Raw genomic sequence first — 15019 nt, 5'->3', positions numbered from 1 at the left:
TCATACAAAGTGATTGTTGGTAGTCTTAAACAAACCTACTTTGAAACAAAAGTATCCACCTCACACACATGGTTATGGGCTTAAAAAATAAGACACCTGTACCATGTCAGATATAGAGTTGAAATGTATATTTGTTTATGTTAGCATCCCAATATTACACTTTAAATACATTACTGAAGACTGAAATATAACAAAATCGTTTGACATAGAAACACCAGATTTCCGTCTGTTAAAAAAATATACATATACACCTAAATTATAGGCCAGTTTTATTTTTTCTTTTATCAGGACGACAGTTTTCAGCTGTGCTAACATAATTGCAAAAGGGTTTTCTAATGATCAATTAGCCTTTTAAAATTATAAACTTGGATTAGCTAACACAACGTGCCATTGGAACACAGGAGTGATGATTGCTGATAATGGGCCTCTGTACGCCTATGTAGATATTCCCTAAAAAATCTGCCGTTTCCAGCTACAATAGTCATTTACAACATTAACAATCTCTACACTGTATTTCTGATCAATTTGATGTTATTTTAATGGACCAAAAATGAGCTTTTCTTTCAAAAACAAGGACATTTCTAAGTGACCCCAAACTTTTGAACGGTAGTGTATATAAATAATAACATTCCACCCATGAGGCCACTAGTCATTTGACTGCATGAAAGAGCTACAGCAGGGTATTTGATTAAAACCTAAAATGTTCAATTCTCTGTTAGGTTTATAGTAGCTTTACAGAAGCTTTTCGGTCGCCTTTGTCAGTGTCTTCTCTCTCTTTGTCTCTTTGTCTCTCTCTGTCGCTCTCTCTCCCTCGCTCTCTTTCTCTTTCTTTCTCTCTCTCTCCACCTGCTCTTATGTCTCGATGTTCTTAATTGGTTTACTAAATCTTTCCCCCTTTCAAATACTGTTCATCAAATACTTTCTGAGAACACTGCACAGAGGCCATGTCTGCTTCAAAGTCAAACTTCAGGTGGCTTTGCCAGACCACCCATCATGCATTGCACCTTTATGCAGGGGCGAAAATATGATATCAACTTTGGAGGGGACAATTACATGACATTTTCTCAAGAGCAATTCCTGAGGGGGACACCAAAAGTAGTGCTGTAACACATAGCCTACATTGTAATGTGGTAAATGTATATTGAGGAACCAAAGAAATAAGGTGTTTGCCGTACTCCTAACTACCGGTACCCAAAACGACACAACTAATCACAACAGCAATACCATTGCCTTTAACAAATCTTAGTTCAGTCACCAGTTGAAGTTGAGAGTGGGGGTATCCATGGCATTTTCCAATTATGTTTCTATTTTACAAGTCAACATTTTTTAGAACCTTTCATAATGTTGCCAAACAAAGACTCAACAAACTTACCTGAGACTCCCTGTCTCTGCCAGTCTGTCCCTGCATATCTGTCCCCAACTCTGCTGTCTGTGTGCCATCTGTTGCCTGCTCTGCCTAATGACATCATTGTGAAACATTTCCATTAGAATTTAATTTCTTTCTTATGAACATTTTATCAACTAGTCTTTGCGATATTAGGCTACTAGGGTTCTTACTATGCGTTTTGGTGTATTGAAAAATACTCTGATGTCCGTCTTTTATTTTTCTGCCATTTTTCTACCTGGCTGGCTGGCAGGTTATTTACAGTAGGAGATGGGCTTCTATCATCTTCAATCATTCTATTTGGGCTTCGATCTAAAAGGTAGCTAGCAAATGTGAAACGGATTAAAATGACAAGAGTTGACAGCTGTATGAGTTCACCATTTACACAACATATGCTGCAACCTTTTGTAATTTTAATAGTTTGTTTCATATTGGCTGGCTTCCAACAATAGCTGAATTTGCAAAGCTAGCGAGCACCAATTCAGTTTCAGTGGTGTTTGCTAGAATCTTTGCTACCCGGGTTAAATAAAGGTGAAATAAAATAAATAAATAAAAGTTCCCTTGCGACAATTTAGCTTTTGCAACGAGACCATTAAATATATTTAAGACAATGGTAGAAGAGAGTGTAGTTCTGTTCAGTTTGGATTTCAGTTTATCGCTAACCTTATCACAGGGACTTTGAAGCACTAACTTACATCATCTGCATGCTGATCTTGGAATAAATTGACGATAGCAAAGATTCCATCTTTGACGACGCCACATAAATGGAATAGGTACTAGCTAGCTTAATAGTTAAAATTTGCGCGCTAGCTCTGCATATTCAGCTAGTGTGTGTGCGCGATTGACTGGATTAACCTCACGTCAGTTACGTGCATTGAGTGCCTTTCAGACAGTAGATACGACCTCTCTGTTACCTTGCCAACTAAGGAACTGGCAGTGGATCAAACCATTGTGAGGCAAAGGGTGGGGGGGTCGCAATCTTTTGAAACTTAAAAACGCGCTATTAAGTGTCTATAATCAGCACAATTGCTTTCATTGCGTATTATTAATATTATTTAAATTACATAGTTATGTTTCAGTGATATATTGGGGGGGACAAATCATATTTTTACCAGGATGGGGGGGTCGTGTCCCCCCGTCCCCCCCGGGATTTCCTCCCCTGCCTTTATGCCCTTAAATGCCCTCCTCTTTTTAGCTGGCTCAACACCACTCCTCTGACTAGGTTATAAACAGAGAGAGGAGGAGAGAGGAGAGCTGCTGATAAGGTCTATAGATAGATAGAGAGGGTGGGAATGTTTAAAAGGACTAATACAGGAGACAAGAGAAAGAGAAAGCTAGTGAGGAAGATAGAAAGTGATGGAGGGGGAGAGAGCGAAAACAAGACAGAGAAAGAGGGGGAGAAAGAGAGAGAAAGAGACATCTCTTTGAGTTGGATAGCATATCATTAGGCTAGTCGGCTATATTATTGATCCCTTTCAATTTCCTGACAGAAGATTGTTGGAGTGGTCAGAGAATAATCGCACCAAAGCAATCAGTTATATCACTCGGTATGTACAGTGCATTCAGAGAGTATTAAGACCTGTTGACTTTTTCCACATTTTGTTACATTACAACCTTATTCTAAAATGTATTCAATTGTTTATTTTTTATCATCAATCTACACCAATACCCCATAATGACAAAGCAAAAACAGTAAAAATAAATAAAAAATCCCCCAAAAAAGGAATAAACTGAAATATGAAATTTACATAAGTTTTCAGACCCTTTACTCAGTACTTTGTTGAAGAACCTTTGGCAGCGATTACAGCCTTTAGACTGTATGATGCTACAAGCTTGGCACACCTGTATTTGGGGAGGTTCTCCCATTCTTCTCTGCAGATCCTCACAAGCTCTGTCAGGTTGTATGGGGAGTGTCGCTGCACAGCTATTTTCAGGTCTCTCCAGAGATGTTCAATCGGGTTCAAGTCCGGGCTCTGGCTGGGCCACTCAAGGACATTCAGAGACTTGTCCCAAAGCCACTCCTGTGTTGTTTTGGCTGTGTGCTTACCATCATTGTCTTGTTGGAAAGTGAACCTTCGCCCCAGTCTGGAGCAGGTTTTCAGCAAGGATCTCTCTGTACTTTGCTCCATTCATCTTTCTCTCAATCCTGTCTCCCAGTCCCTGTGTAACAGTTTAGCTTCCGTCCCTCTCCTCGCCCCAACCTGGGCTTGAACCAGGGACCCTCTGCACAACAACTGACACCCACGAAGCATCGTTACCCATCGCTCCACAAAAGCCGTGGCCCTTGCCGAGCAAGGAGAACAACTACTTCAGGTCTCAGAGCGAGTGACATCACCCGATTGAAACGCTATTAGCGCGAACCACCGCTAACTAACTAGCCAATTCACATCGGTTACACCTGCCGCTGAAAAACATCCCCACAGCATGATGCTGCCACCACCATGCTTCACCGTAGGGATGGTGCCAGGTTTCCTTCAGACGTGACGCTTGGCATTCAGGCCAAAGAGTTCAATCTTGGTTTCATCAGACCAGAGAGTCTCATATCTCATGGTCTGAGAGTTCTTTAGGTGCCTTTTGGGAAACTCCAAGTGGACTGTCATGAGCCTTTTACTGAAGAGTGGCTTCTGTCTGGCTACTACCATAAAGGCCTGATTGGTAGAGTGCTTCAGAGATGGTTGTCCTTCTGGAAGGTTCTCCTATTTCCACAGAGGAGCTCTGGAGCTCTGTCCCAGTGACCATCGGGTTCTTAGTCACCTCCCTGACCAAGGTCCTTCTCCCCCGATTGCTCAGTTTGGCCGGGCTGCCAGCTCTAGGAAGATTCTTGGTGGCTCCAAACTTCTTCCATTTAAGAATGGAGGCCAATGTGTTATTGGGGACCTTCAATGCTGCAGGAATTTTTTGGTACCCTGCCCCAGATCTGTGCCTCGACACAATCCTATGTCGGAGCTTCCTTCGACCTCATGGCTTGGTTTTTGCTCTGAAATGCGCTGTCAACTTTGGGAGCTTATATAGACAGGTGTGTGCCTTTCCAAATCATGTCCAATTAATTGAATTTAACACAGGTGGACTCTAATCAAGTTGTAGAAACATCTCAAGGATGATCAATGGAAACAGGATGCACCTGAGTCTCATAGCAAAGAGTCTGAGTACTTATGTAAATGAGGTATTTTTTTTTTTAATGTTTTATACATTTGCAAAAATGTCTAAAAATCTGTTTTCGCTTTGTCATTATGGGGTACTGTGTGTAGATTGATGAGGGGGAAAAAACAATGTAATACATTTTAGAATAAGGCTGTAACGTAACAAAATGTGGAAAAGTCAAGGCGTCTGAATACTTTCCGAATGCACTGTGTATGTTTTGCTACTGTTTTGCACACTGTGTGCTCTGTCTATTGTATGTTGGATAGCCTCAGTGTGTCACAAAGCCTTTCACCTCACAGCCTTTCACCTCACAGCCTCAGACTGAAGAGATTTTTCAAGGTCTAAGACTTTCAGATATTACTCTAAAACACCCTTCAGGAATGGAAACCTGGATGACAAATTCATTATTGGGAGAAAGACAATAGACATGCAGCTTGACCCACTAAAGAATCCAATATTGGACGATGTCAGTAATTCATTAGTTCTAATGTCGGTCTCTCTCTCTTTGTGTGTAGATGAGTCAGTGTGAAAGGAAAGCGTATGTGTGGGTTTGAAAAACAGACCGCCATGCACAGTCATTCACTCTCAGTCTGTATAGTACCACGGCTCCGTTTCCATGGTGATGCACACATACTTTAACAGGGCTTCCAGATTCTAACGCTTGGTGGGTTATTTGACAGAGATCGTGTGGAATAGAAGACACTTGTGACCTGCTGTGTGCACATGCATGCCTGTGTGTGTGTGTGTGTGTGTGTGTGTGTGTGTGTGTGTGTGTGTGTGTGTGTGTGTGTGTGTGTGTGTGTGTGTGTGTGTGTGTGTGTGTGTGTGTGTGTGTGTGTGTGTGTGCACATGCTTGTGTTTGTGTATTCTCATCATCACACAAGTCCCTCTCGAATTGAGCCATAATGTGGACAGTACTTTTTTTAACCATTCTTTCATCAAGATTTCATCATTAAACGGAGCCTTGTATAGCACCCTACAGTAGGTGTGCTCAGGCACTGTCAGATACTATATGTAACAGCTAGATTGTCTGTGACTGTCTAAAAGTACAACATTGTCAATCAATGGCAGTGGCTGATATGAATTCTGAATATGTAGAGGCTGTTATAGACTGAGAATGAGAAGTGTTTGGGGGCGAAGGGCGATATAACACTGTTTTACAGTATCTTTACCAATAGCAGTGGTGTAAAGTACTTAAGTAAAAATACTTTAAAGTACTACTTAAGTAGGTTTTTTTGGTGTCTGTACTTTACTATTTATATTCTTGACAAGTTTTACTTTTACTTCACTACATTCCTAAAGAAAATAATGTACTTTTTAATCCATACATTTTCCTTGTCATCCAAAACCACTCGTTACATTTTGAATGCTTAGCAGGATTGGAAAATTACCCAATTCATGCACTTATCAAGAGAACATCTCTGTGAATCCCTACTGCCTCTGATTTGGTTGACTCATTAAACACAAAAGCTTAGTTTGTTAACGATGTCTGCATGTTGTAGTGTGCCCTTGGCTATCCGTAAATAATACCAAAAAACTGAAAATTGTGCTGTCTGGTTTGCAAAATAGAAGACATTTTAAATTATTTATACTTTTACTTCTACTTTTGATACTTAAGTATATTTTTGCAGTTACATTTACTTTTGATACATAAATATATTTAAAACCAAATGCTTTTAGACTTTTACTCAAGTAGTAATTTACTGGGTGACTTTCACTTTTACTTGAGTCATTTTCTAGTAAGGTATTTTTACTTTTACTTTTTTAAGTATGACAATTGGGTACTTTTTCCACCACTGACCAATAGATGCTACTATATGTGTTAGCACATTCTTGCCCTCATAAAATCACTGAGCCAGTAAATTGTGTGAAAGCTGGTTAAGATCCGACATGATTTTGTTTGTACCGTGGCATGCCACAATTATATGGTAAACAACACCTGTTTGATAATATATTCTCTGCCTGATTTTACTGAGAGAGATGGGGTAGAGGGGAGAGAGGGATGGAAAGAGAGCATGGGAGATGAGAGAGAGATATAGCGGAGAAAGCAAGAGAGAGGGTGAGTAGGGTAGAGAAAAAGAGAGAGAGAGTGAGAGGCAGTGAACGAGATACAGAGGGGGAGAGAGGGAAGAGGATGAGGGGATCCAGAGAGTGGAAGAGGACATTAGTAATCTCCCCAGCTGTTAGTACTAACAAAGAGGATGTGCTGGCTGCTGTTCTTTTGTGTCAGTTTATCAGCATCTCTGATCTTATTTACAAAGCATCTGGTGGCCTGAGAGCCAGGGACAGGGACAGGGACAGGGACAGGCCCCCAGCTAGCACGTTCAGCCTTAGAGGAGAGGAGGGGAGGACCGAGTCAGAGATATGGAGGATTATCTCTTATTATGGTCATGCTTCCATCACTCCATGTACCTTGTACCACATTTCTGAGACTGCATCCCAATACTCCACAGACACACACGCGTGCACACACACACACACACACACAAAACCACACACACACACTCAAACACGCACACACACACTCTCACACACTCTCACACACATACACACACACACACACTCCCACACTAACACACACAGACACACAAACACACGCACATTAAAACACACACACATGCACACAACCACACACACACCCTCCTGGTTTTAGCAGCAGTGGTCCTTCCCCCTCTGTTCCCCTCCCTCTCTCCTGTGGCCAGTGTGTGTCCAGGCACGTCATGCTCAAAGCCTATCTCACACATCATGCACACTCACAGAAAGGCCTTATCTTAGTGGAAAAGATACCAATCCTTACCTCCAGAGATTGATCCAGTGTTCCTCCATCCCTGTCCTCTCCCCAACCTAACAGGTGGAGCCCTATGTGATGTTCAAGAAGTCGGACAAGCCCCTTTACGGTAATGACCGCTTTGAGGGTTACTGCATCGACCTGCTCAGGGAGCTGGCTAGCATCCTGGGGTTCACCTACGAGTTGCGTCTGGTGGAGGACGGCCGCTACGGGGCCCAGGACGAGACCACGGGCCAGTGGAACGGCATGGTCAAGGAGCTGATCGACCACGTGAGTCTGGACCTACCTCACTACTCGGAAATGATCTATGTAAATGATTCAAGTTTAATTAATGAGGTGGTAAACAGCTAGAGGGCGTGGGAGGGGGATGTATTTTGTCTGATGTGTGTATGACAAGGGTTTGTATAGTTGCATTTTATATGACAAACATGTTTTTGGCTTAGAGAGAGAGGAAGAGAGACAATGACAAAGAAATAGAGGGATTGAGGTAGAGAGCGAGAGAGAGCGAGAGAGAGAGAGCGAGAGAGAGAGAGAGAGAGAGAGAGAGAGAGAGAGACATCAGCTCCATACTCATTCCTGACTGGGTGTACAGCATGGATTCTGGCTTGACTTGTTTCCACTGCAGAGCTTATTAAAACAAACAAGCACACACACACACACACACTCTCACACATACACACTGCCCACGGACTATATCATTAAGTTTGACAAAGTAAGACCAGGATTGTATAAGCTGTGCACAGGCAGGCAGAAAAATAACAGGCTCGCCACAGCCAATGCTCAATATCTGACCCCATTAAATAACACTGCATCTCCCTCAACTGTGGTACACTGGACCGATGGCCATGTTTGTTTTGATCATGTGGAGGCTGGAGGGAGAGGGATCCCAGGGATTTGACACACACAGGGCACAATTCCAGTGAGGTGATTGGAGCGTTGGCCGTTATGTAGATATAGACCCACCAATCAATTCAATTCAAGGGGCTTTATTGGCATGAGAAACATATGTTAACATTGCCAAAGCAAGTGAGGTAGATAATATACAAAAGTGAAATAAACAATACAAATTAACAGTAAACATTCCATTCACAGAAGTTCCAAAATAATAAAGACATTAAAAATGTCATTATGTATGTATACAGTGTTGTAACGATGTACAAATGGTTAAAGTACAAAAGGGAAAATAAATCTCTAGACAGCAAACGATGCATCCCAAATGGTACCCTATTTCCTACATGCTGTAGTTCACTACTTTTGACCAGAGCCCTAACGTAGTGCACTATATAGGGAATAGGGCGGCATTTGGGACTCATCTATACTGTAGGCAGGCAGGATCTGTGGTGGACAAAATAGACAGTAATTGGCCTGGACAACCCTTCACAGGAGTCTACACTAGCTCGGCTCACCAGGACATGGAAGAAGAAGCTGAACATATCCGAACAAATGGAGTTGAAGGAAATCACTGGTGCTCTCTGACTAATGCTTAGAGCCATAGAACGAGAGTACTGTAGATGAACCTGGATACATTAAGTTGAAATAGGACCTAGTCATGAGCTACATTAAGTGATCTAAATCGTATTGCGTCACGTCGCTTGGCCTTAAATGACAGGGAACAGATAAAGACAGCCTACCTCGTATGACTACAGATGATGTCCTGTTTAATATCAGAAATAGTTCTTCATACGTTATAGCGGCTGGGACCAAACCACCTGATTCAGTCTAGATTGATGTATGACAACCTTGATGGCGACAAACAGGATATTTCATTGTGAAATGATGTTTCTGACCTTGCTGTCAGTGTTTAGCATGTACCTGTGTCACAATGGAGCCGCAGATTGATCAACCACACAGAGGTTTAACCCCACATAGAGAGACCGGATTGGTTGGGATGTTTCGGATGTGACTTTAGCCCGATTGAAAGGTCAAGCTCAACATACTGTATTAACATGAAAGAAGGACGCACTCTGAACCATGGCGGAGGGATACGTACGGATGGAATATGAGTGATGAGTCTGTGGAAGAATGTAGATAAAAAAGTAGAACCCCTGATTCAGTGTTGTGAAGAAATAGGGTTATTATGAAAGAACAACTAAATATGATCCTCTCTGATTAGAGACACAATATAACATGTAGATGTCTGTGTTCTTATGAGTATGGCAATGGTTGAACGTTATCTTGTTTTCTGGGAACAATTTCTTCCATCGCTCACGCCCTCCCTCCTCCACCCAGACACTCCTCTGCCCTAGTGACTGTGGTCGATAGGACCATCCAACCTCTGGGGTAGAGGGAGGGGGGGTTGCCTTATTTTAGGTTCAACGTCAGACAAGGAAAGGATGTATGTGAGATGGAAGGATAGAAAGAGCATATAAAAAGGGAGGGGGGTTGTGAGGGAGAGAGTGTGTGGAGGAGCAAGCGAGAGGGAGAGAGAGAGAGAGGAGAGGGAGAGAGAGACGGAATGGGAGGGAGAGAGAGAGAGGGAGAGAGAGGGAGAGAGAGAGGGGGGAGAGGGAGGGAGCGAGAGGGAGAGAGAGAGCAAGAGCTAGAAGGGCTCTAAATTTCCTCCTAAGTGCCGTGGGACAGACTCTGTGATGTGTAAAGGCCCTGTTTTCTTAATTTGATTGGCTCTAAACGCTTCCTGCGCCCCTGATTTACAGCCTATCCCTCTTCCCTTTTATGTTGTCTGTTGACAGAAAGCTGATCTGGCAGTGGCTCCCCTGGCCATCACCTACGTGAGGGAGAAGGTCATCGACTTCTCCAAGCCCTTCATGACACTGGGGATAAGTATCCTCTACCGCAAGCCCAACGGAACCAACCCTGGGGTCTTCTCCTTTCTCAACCCCCTCTCACCCGATATCTGGATGTATATTCTGCTGGCTTACTTGGGTGTCAGTTGTGTGCTGTTTGTCATAGCCAGGTAACATGTCAGTTCCAGTGATCACCTAAAATTCATTCACACACTATTATATGCTAACGTCTTAATTATTTAACCTTGCTCCATCTGACTAACAGGATAATCTCTTGGTGATTATGTTACGATCTTGACACTAAGTGGACAATATCTGATAGTTTATCGTCACCTACTTACTCAGATGACACAGACTTTATAGCCCCATACTGAAAAGCTCATAAACACATTCACTCAGACTTTTAATAATGCAACCAACTTTGAAGAAAAAGGTACACAGATAAAAGTCTATATATCTGAGGAAAGTAGATTTTCCAGCACACAAAGACAGTTCCCTATGGTTCCTTTTCAGCCTTCTCTCCCAGTATAATGGAGGGAGGGCTGAGTTTTCCCTATCGGCAGGCTGCTCTAGAGAGGCAGCAGGCAGCTGCTGTTAAGTGATTCCTAGGCAGTCTCTGTGTCTCGACACATCACTGCTGTTCCCTGGTCTACCACAACTATCTGCTGCTCAGGAGATAATGCACACAAACACCAACCTTACGATCAGAGAAGTTAAACCAGCCGTTTCAGGACTGTGTGTGCGATATTTGTGTATGTATGGTACCAGTCAAAAGTTTGGACACACCTACTCATTCCAGTGTTTTTCTTTATTTTTACTATTTTCTACATAGTGAAGACATCAACACTATGAAATAACACATATGGAATCATGTAGTAACCAAAAAAGTGTTAAACAAATCAAAATATATTTTATATTTGAGGTTCTTCAAAGTAGCCACCCTTTGCCTTGATGACAGCTTTGCACACTCTTGGCATTCTCTCAACCAGCTTCACCTGGAATGCTTTTCCAACTTATGCTGAGCATTTGTTGGCTGCTTTTCCTTCACTCATCCAAAACCATCTCAGTTGGGTTGAGGTCGGGTGCTTGTGGAGGCCAGGTCATCTGATGAAACACTCCATTATATCGATATATATAAAATAAAGAAAAACCCTTGAATGAGTACAGTAGGTGTGTCCAAACATTTGACTGGTACTGTATGTGTGTATGTATGTGTGTGCTCGTTGGTGTGAACAGCTGCTGCCCCCCTTTTCCCTGTTGTCTCCAGTGTCTCAAAGTCACTACTGTCTTTTCTTATCTGTTTTTTTCTCCACCTTGCCTCAAACATACCGGGTCATAGAATCTACATTGGAATAATATCAGCACAGTAAGAACCTGCTAGTTTTGACAGGGACTTAAAAAAAGGACAGAGGTGGCTGAAAATTTTAAAAGCTTGATCATTTGCATTTGTAAGGTTGATCACTTGTTTGTCCGGTATAGAGAGAGTCTGGGTTTTTGTAGGATTATTGGAGAACTGAAGAGAGGGTATGAAGAGTGAGGATTTTATGTTTGTTGTCAGGAGTCGAGGTCAGCTGGTGTGTGTTAGATCTTGAGGTCAGCTGGTGTGTGTTAGATCTTGAGGTCAGCTGGTGTGTGTTAGATCTTGAGGTCAGCTGGTGTGTGTTAGATCTTGAGGTCAGCTGGTGTGTGTTAGATCTTAAGGTAAGCTGGTGTGTGTTAGATCTTGAGGTCAGCTGGTGTGTGTTAGATCTTGAGGTCAGCTGGTGTGTGTTAGATCTTGAGGTCAGCTGGTGTGTGTGTTGCTAAACTCATCAGGATTAGTTGATTGGCTAGTTATCAGCATCTGACCCTGTGCACACGTTGGGTCAGCATAGCCCTCTGATACCTACTAACTGTCTGTGTCCGAAATGGCACCATATTTCCTATATAATGCACTACTTTTGGTCTGGGCCCATGGGGCTCTGGTCAAAAGAAGTGCACTATATAAGGAATAGGGTGCCATTTCAGATGCAGTCACTGGTCCACTGGTGGAGAATAGGGCCAGTCCTGTAGGAACTTTAGCATAACGTTTACAGAGAACGCTAACATTTTATTGAAATATTCAATCATGATGTAGTGTAGAAGATTTAAATGTGATTCAGCTTTTACATGTGATAAACTGTTTCGTGTTGACATTTTATATTGATGGATATCATATTGGTTAGTATGATTTTTGACCAATAGTAGTACATTTCATTCTTATATTTTCATCTTAGAGGCTGGATATTATTATTGAAATAAGAGCAATGGCATTGTGGATGGTGTAATGCTAAGCAATGTATGTTTTAAGTGGGTAGTAGTTGTGTATCTTTTGTTTTCTTTGTTCAGGCTTAGTTCTCAGGCATGGGAAAGTAGGGCAGAGTTTGACATTTTCACATTTAACATTTTAGTAATTTAGCAGACGCTCTTATCCAGAGTGACTTACAGTTATTGTGTTCATCTTAAGATAGCTAGGTGGGACAACTACATATCACAGTCATAGTAAGTACTCTTTTATTCGATAAAATAGCAAAGTCAGAGCTAGTAAGAGGGAAAAAAGTGAAGTACCAGTGTTAGTTCACAAAATGCTTTTTGGTGTGTGTGGGGGGGGGGGGGGGGGGAATGGAGTACTCAGTTTGGGGTGTAGCATTTGATCATCAGAGCCTGAAAGTGGAGAGGGGCAGTTCCTCTTGCTGCTCCATAGACAAGTACCATGGTCTTGTATCTCTCCCCTTGATCTGGCTGCTCTCACCTGACTAGGGCCGGCGTTTGAGGCACGCTGGAGAAGAAGACAAAGAAGAGTTGATGTTAACTGTAAAACTCTTGGGGGAGCGTAAACTCTTTGACTTGTACATCCAATAGTTTTACAGTTAATACACGTGTGTTTTCCAGTGTTACTGGCGATATGATCACACAAGAGAATAAAACGCTGCAACTGTCATCTAAGTTGGTTCAGAATATGCACCTATCTTTTTAAATGATCACAGTAAGTAAGTGTTGTTGGGTAAGTGTTAAAATATCCCTTTCACTCTGTTTAGACACTAGGCATGGTAGGACATTCAGTAGCATGCATGTACAGTGTAGTTGCACAAACCTCAGTCGTTCTCTGGAAAGGTAACTAAGCTAACTGTATGTATATATATATATATATATAGTGTGTGTACACATTTTATCTATGTATGCTTGTGTGTGTGTTTTGTATGTGTGAGGGGGTTTATGCTACTGTGTGTGTGTGTGTGTGTACTGTATGGTGACATTATAAGGACTGGTTTAGGCTTCCCGTAGGCAAATTGATCTACATGCCATATTTAGAAACACTGTCAGGATACAGTGGGAAAACCACAACAGTACTGTATTTACATGATTTAATAAGTTACACTTATATCACCAGCTGTTGTTGTTGTTGTTGTGTTAGGTGGTGTTGTTGTTGTGGTAGGCGTTATTGTTGTTGTTTTCCTCTAATATCTTTCCTACGCTGTTCCTTCTTCCTTTGTTATGTAGGTGATGAAATGAAACATCTGAAACAGCCTCTATCGTACATCCCACCACCTCCACACCATCTCTGTGCTTTATCGCCTTGTTACAGTTTGGGGGAATCTAATTTCCTGCCTCCTCCTTATCAAATGAAATGTAAAAAGATAAAAACTTGCAGAGGAGCAAATGAGCTCTCTCATCGTCAACAATTTATCCAAACATTTATGCAGGATTCTCTCTCTTTCTGTCGGCCAATCTTTTAATGATGTAGTCTCCTACTATTGTTACATCCTGTTGTCACATTCTTGGTGGATAGAAGACTGCCTCAATATAGCACAGTCTCTCCTTCGTTTGTGTTACTGTGAAACAGAGTGTATCATATGTTCAATACACAGTCTAACACCGTCTGCTTCGTTAACTGCAACATGTTACAACATGCTCGTGTAACAGGCACATTTCCCATCCCTTATTCTACATTTGTAGAGGGGGAACAGATGTAATGGAGTTTCTATTAGACTCTTCTGCATTTCTCCTCCATTACTACAATGAGAGTCTCCGTATGCTTTCAAAAGCCCCATGTAAAACAATTTGTCGGCCTCTCAATGCTACACTACAGATATAGATTTTTTATCATCCTGGAAATAGAAGCAAACAGCAGCATTTGACTGAGCTTTTCTGATTGGTTGCAAGGTTTTTGTATAGATAGACATATATACATTTATTTTTTCAAGCCGTATGGAATAGTCTATGGCAACAGCCCCATTCAAACGCTGTTGATTGCTTGGAAAGTTCATATAAAGCCTATAGAGATATATAGCCATGTCTTTTCCCCAGTCATTTAGAATTGAAGAGACTAGACCAGCAACAGCCTCTTTCTAGCGCTCACTCTGTGTTGATTCTTCTCCCCTGACATTGGTGTTATCAGGCGTATCATCTGTTAAGTTTTCAGCAGGATGACCCTATAAAATGATAAAAGCCTGCCATTGTTTCTTCTCTGCTGCTGAGTTCCCTTCTTGCCTGCCTGTCTGCCTTCCACCCTCCCGCCCGTTTGTGGTTATGTCTCTCTCTCTGTCTCTCCCTCCCTCTTCCTCCCTCTCCGCTCAGCGGTGACCTTACTCAAAGTTTCTCCCTCTGCAGCTCTATGACCTGAGATAACGTAAGGGCGGTGTAATTGGATCAAAGTGACAGCTAACTGAACGGGCTGGGGCCGACGGAGTGGCCGGGCAGCGCCACCTTCAGAGGCAGGTTAAGCTGCTGCAAGTGGTTCTCCTCGTACGGCAATGGGAATGTTTTAATATTCCCACCGCGGTGAAGTAACTCCCTGCCTCTTACCCAACTCTCTCCTCAGGCCAGCTACAAATGTAGGATGACAAGCTGGCTCATCCGTGTTCTCATCCGTGTTCCTGGCGTGTGGTAATTGGCTTTTCTCAGAGAGATCTCCACTAAGGGGGTCCAGCCGGGGGCACCAGT

The 15019-nt window shown here is 42.4% G+C and overlaps 1 protein-coding gene across 4 annotated transcripts in view; it reads left to right on the top strand.

Moving 5' to 3' along the window:
* LOC106578944 (glutamate receptor ionotropic, kainate 2) overlaps window positions 1-15019 on the top strand; it is a 270331-nt gene that overhangs the window by 187232 nt on the left and 68080 nt on the right. For all 4 annotated transcript variants that reach the window (XM_045701489.1, XM_045701484.1, XM_045701495.1 and 1 more), the window contains 2 exons: window positions 7377-7583; window positions 10004-10227. In XM_045701489.1, coding sequence (XP_045557445.1) covers window positions 7377-7583; window positions 10004-10227 — 431 coding nt within the window. The remainder of the gene's footprint in view (window positions 1-7376; window positions 7584-10003; window positions 10228-15019) is intronic.

The sequence above is a fragment of the Salmo salar genome, chromosome ssa02 (assembly GCF_905237065.1).
Source record: "Salmo salar chromosome ssa02, Ssal_v3.1, whole genome shotgun sequence".
Classification (NCBI taxonomy): domain Eukaryota; kingdom Metazoa; phylum Chordata; class Actinopteri; order Salmoniformes; family Salmonidae; genus Salmo; species Salmo salar.
This window is presented reverse-complemented; position numbering and strand designations above follow the sequence as displayed.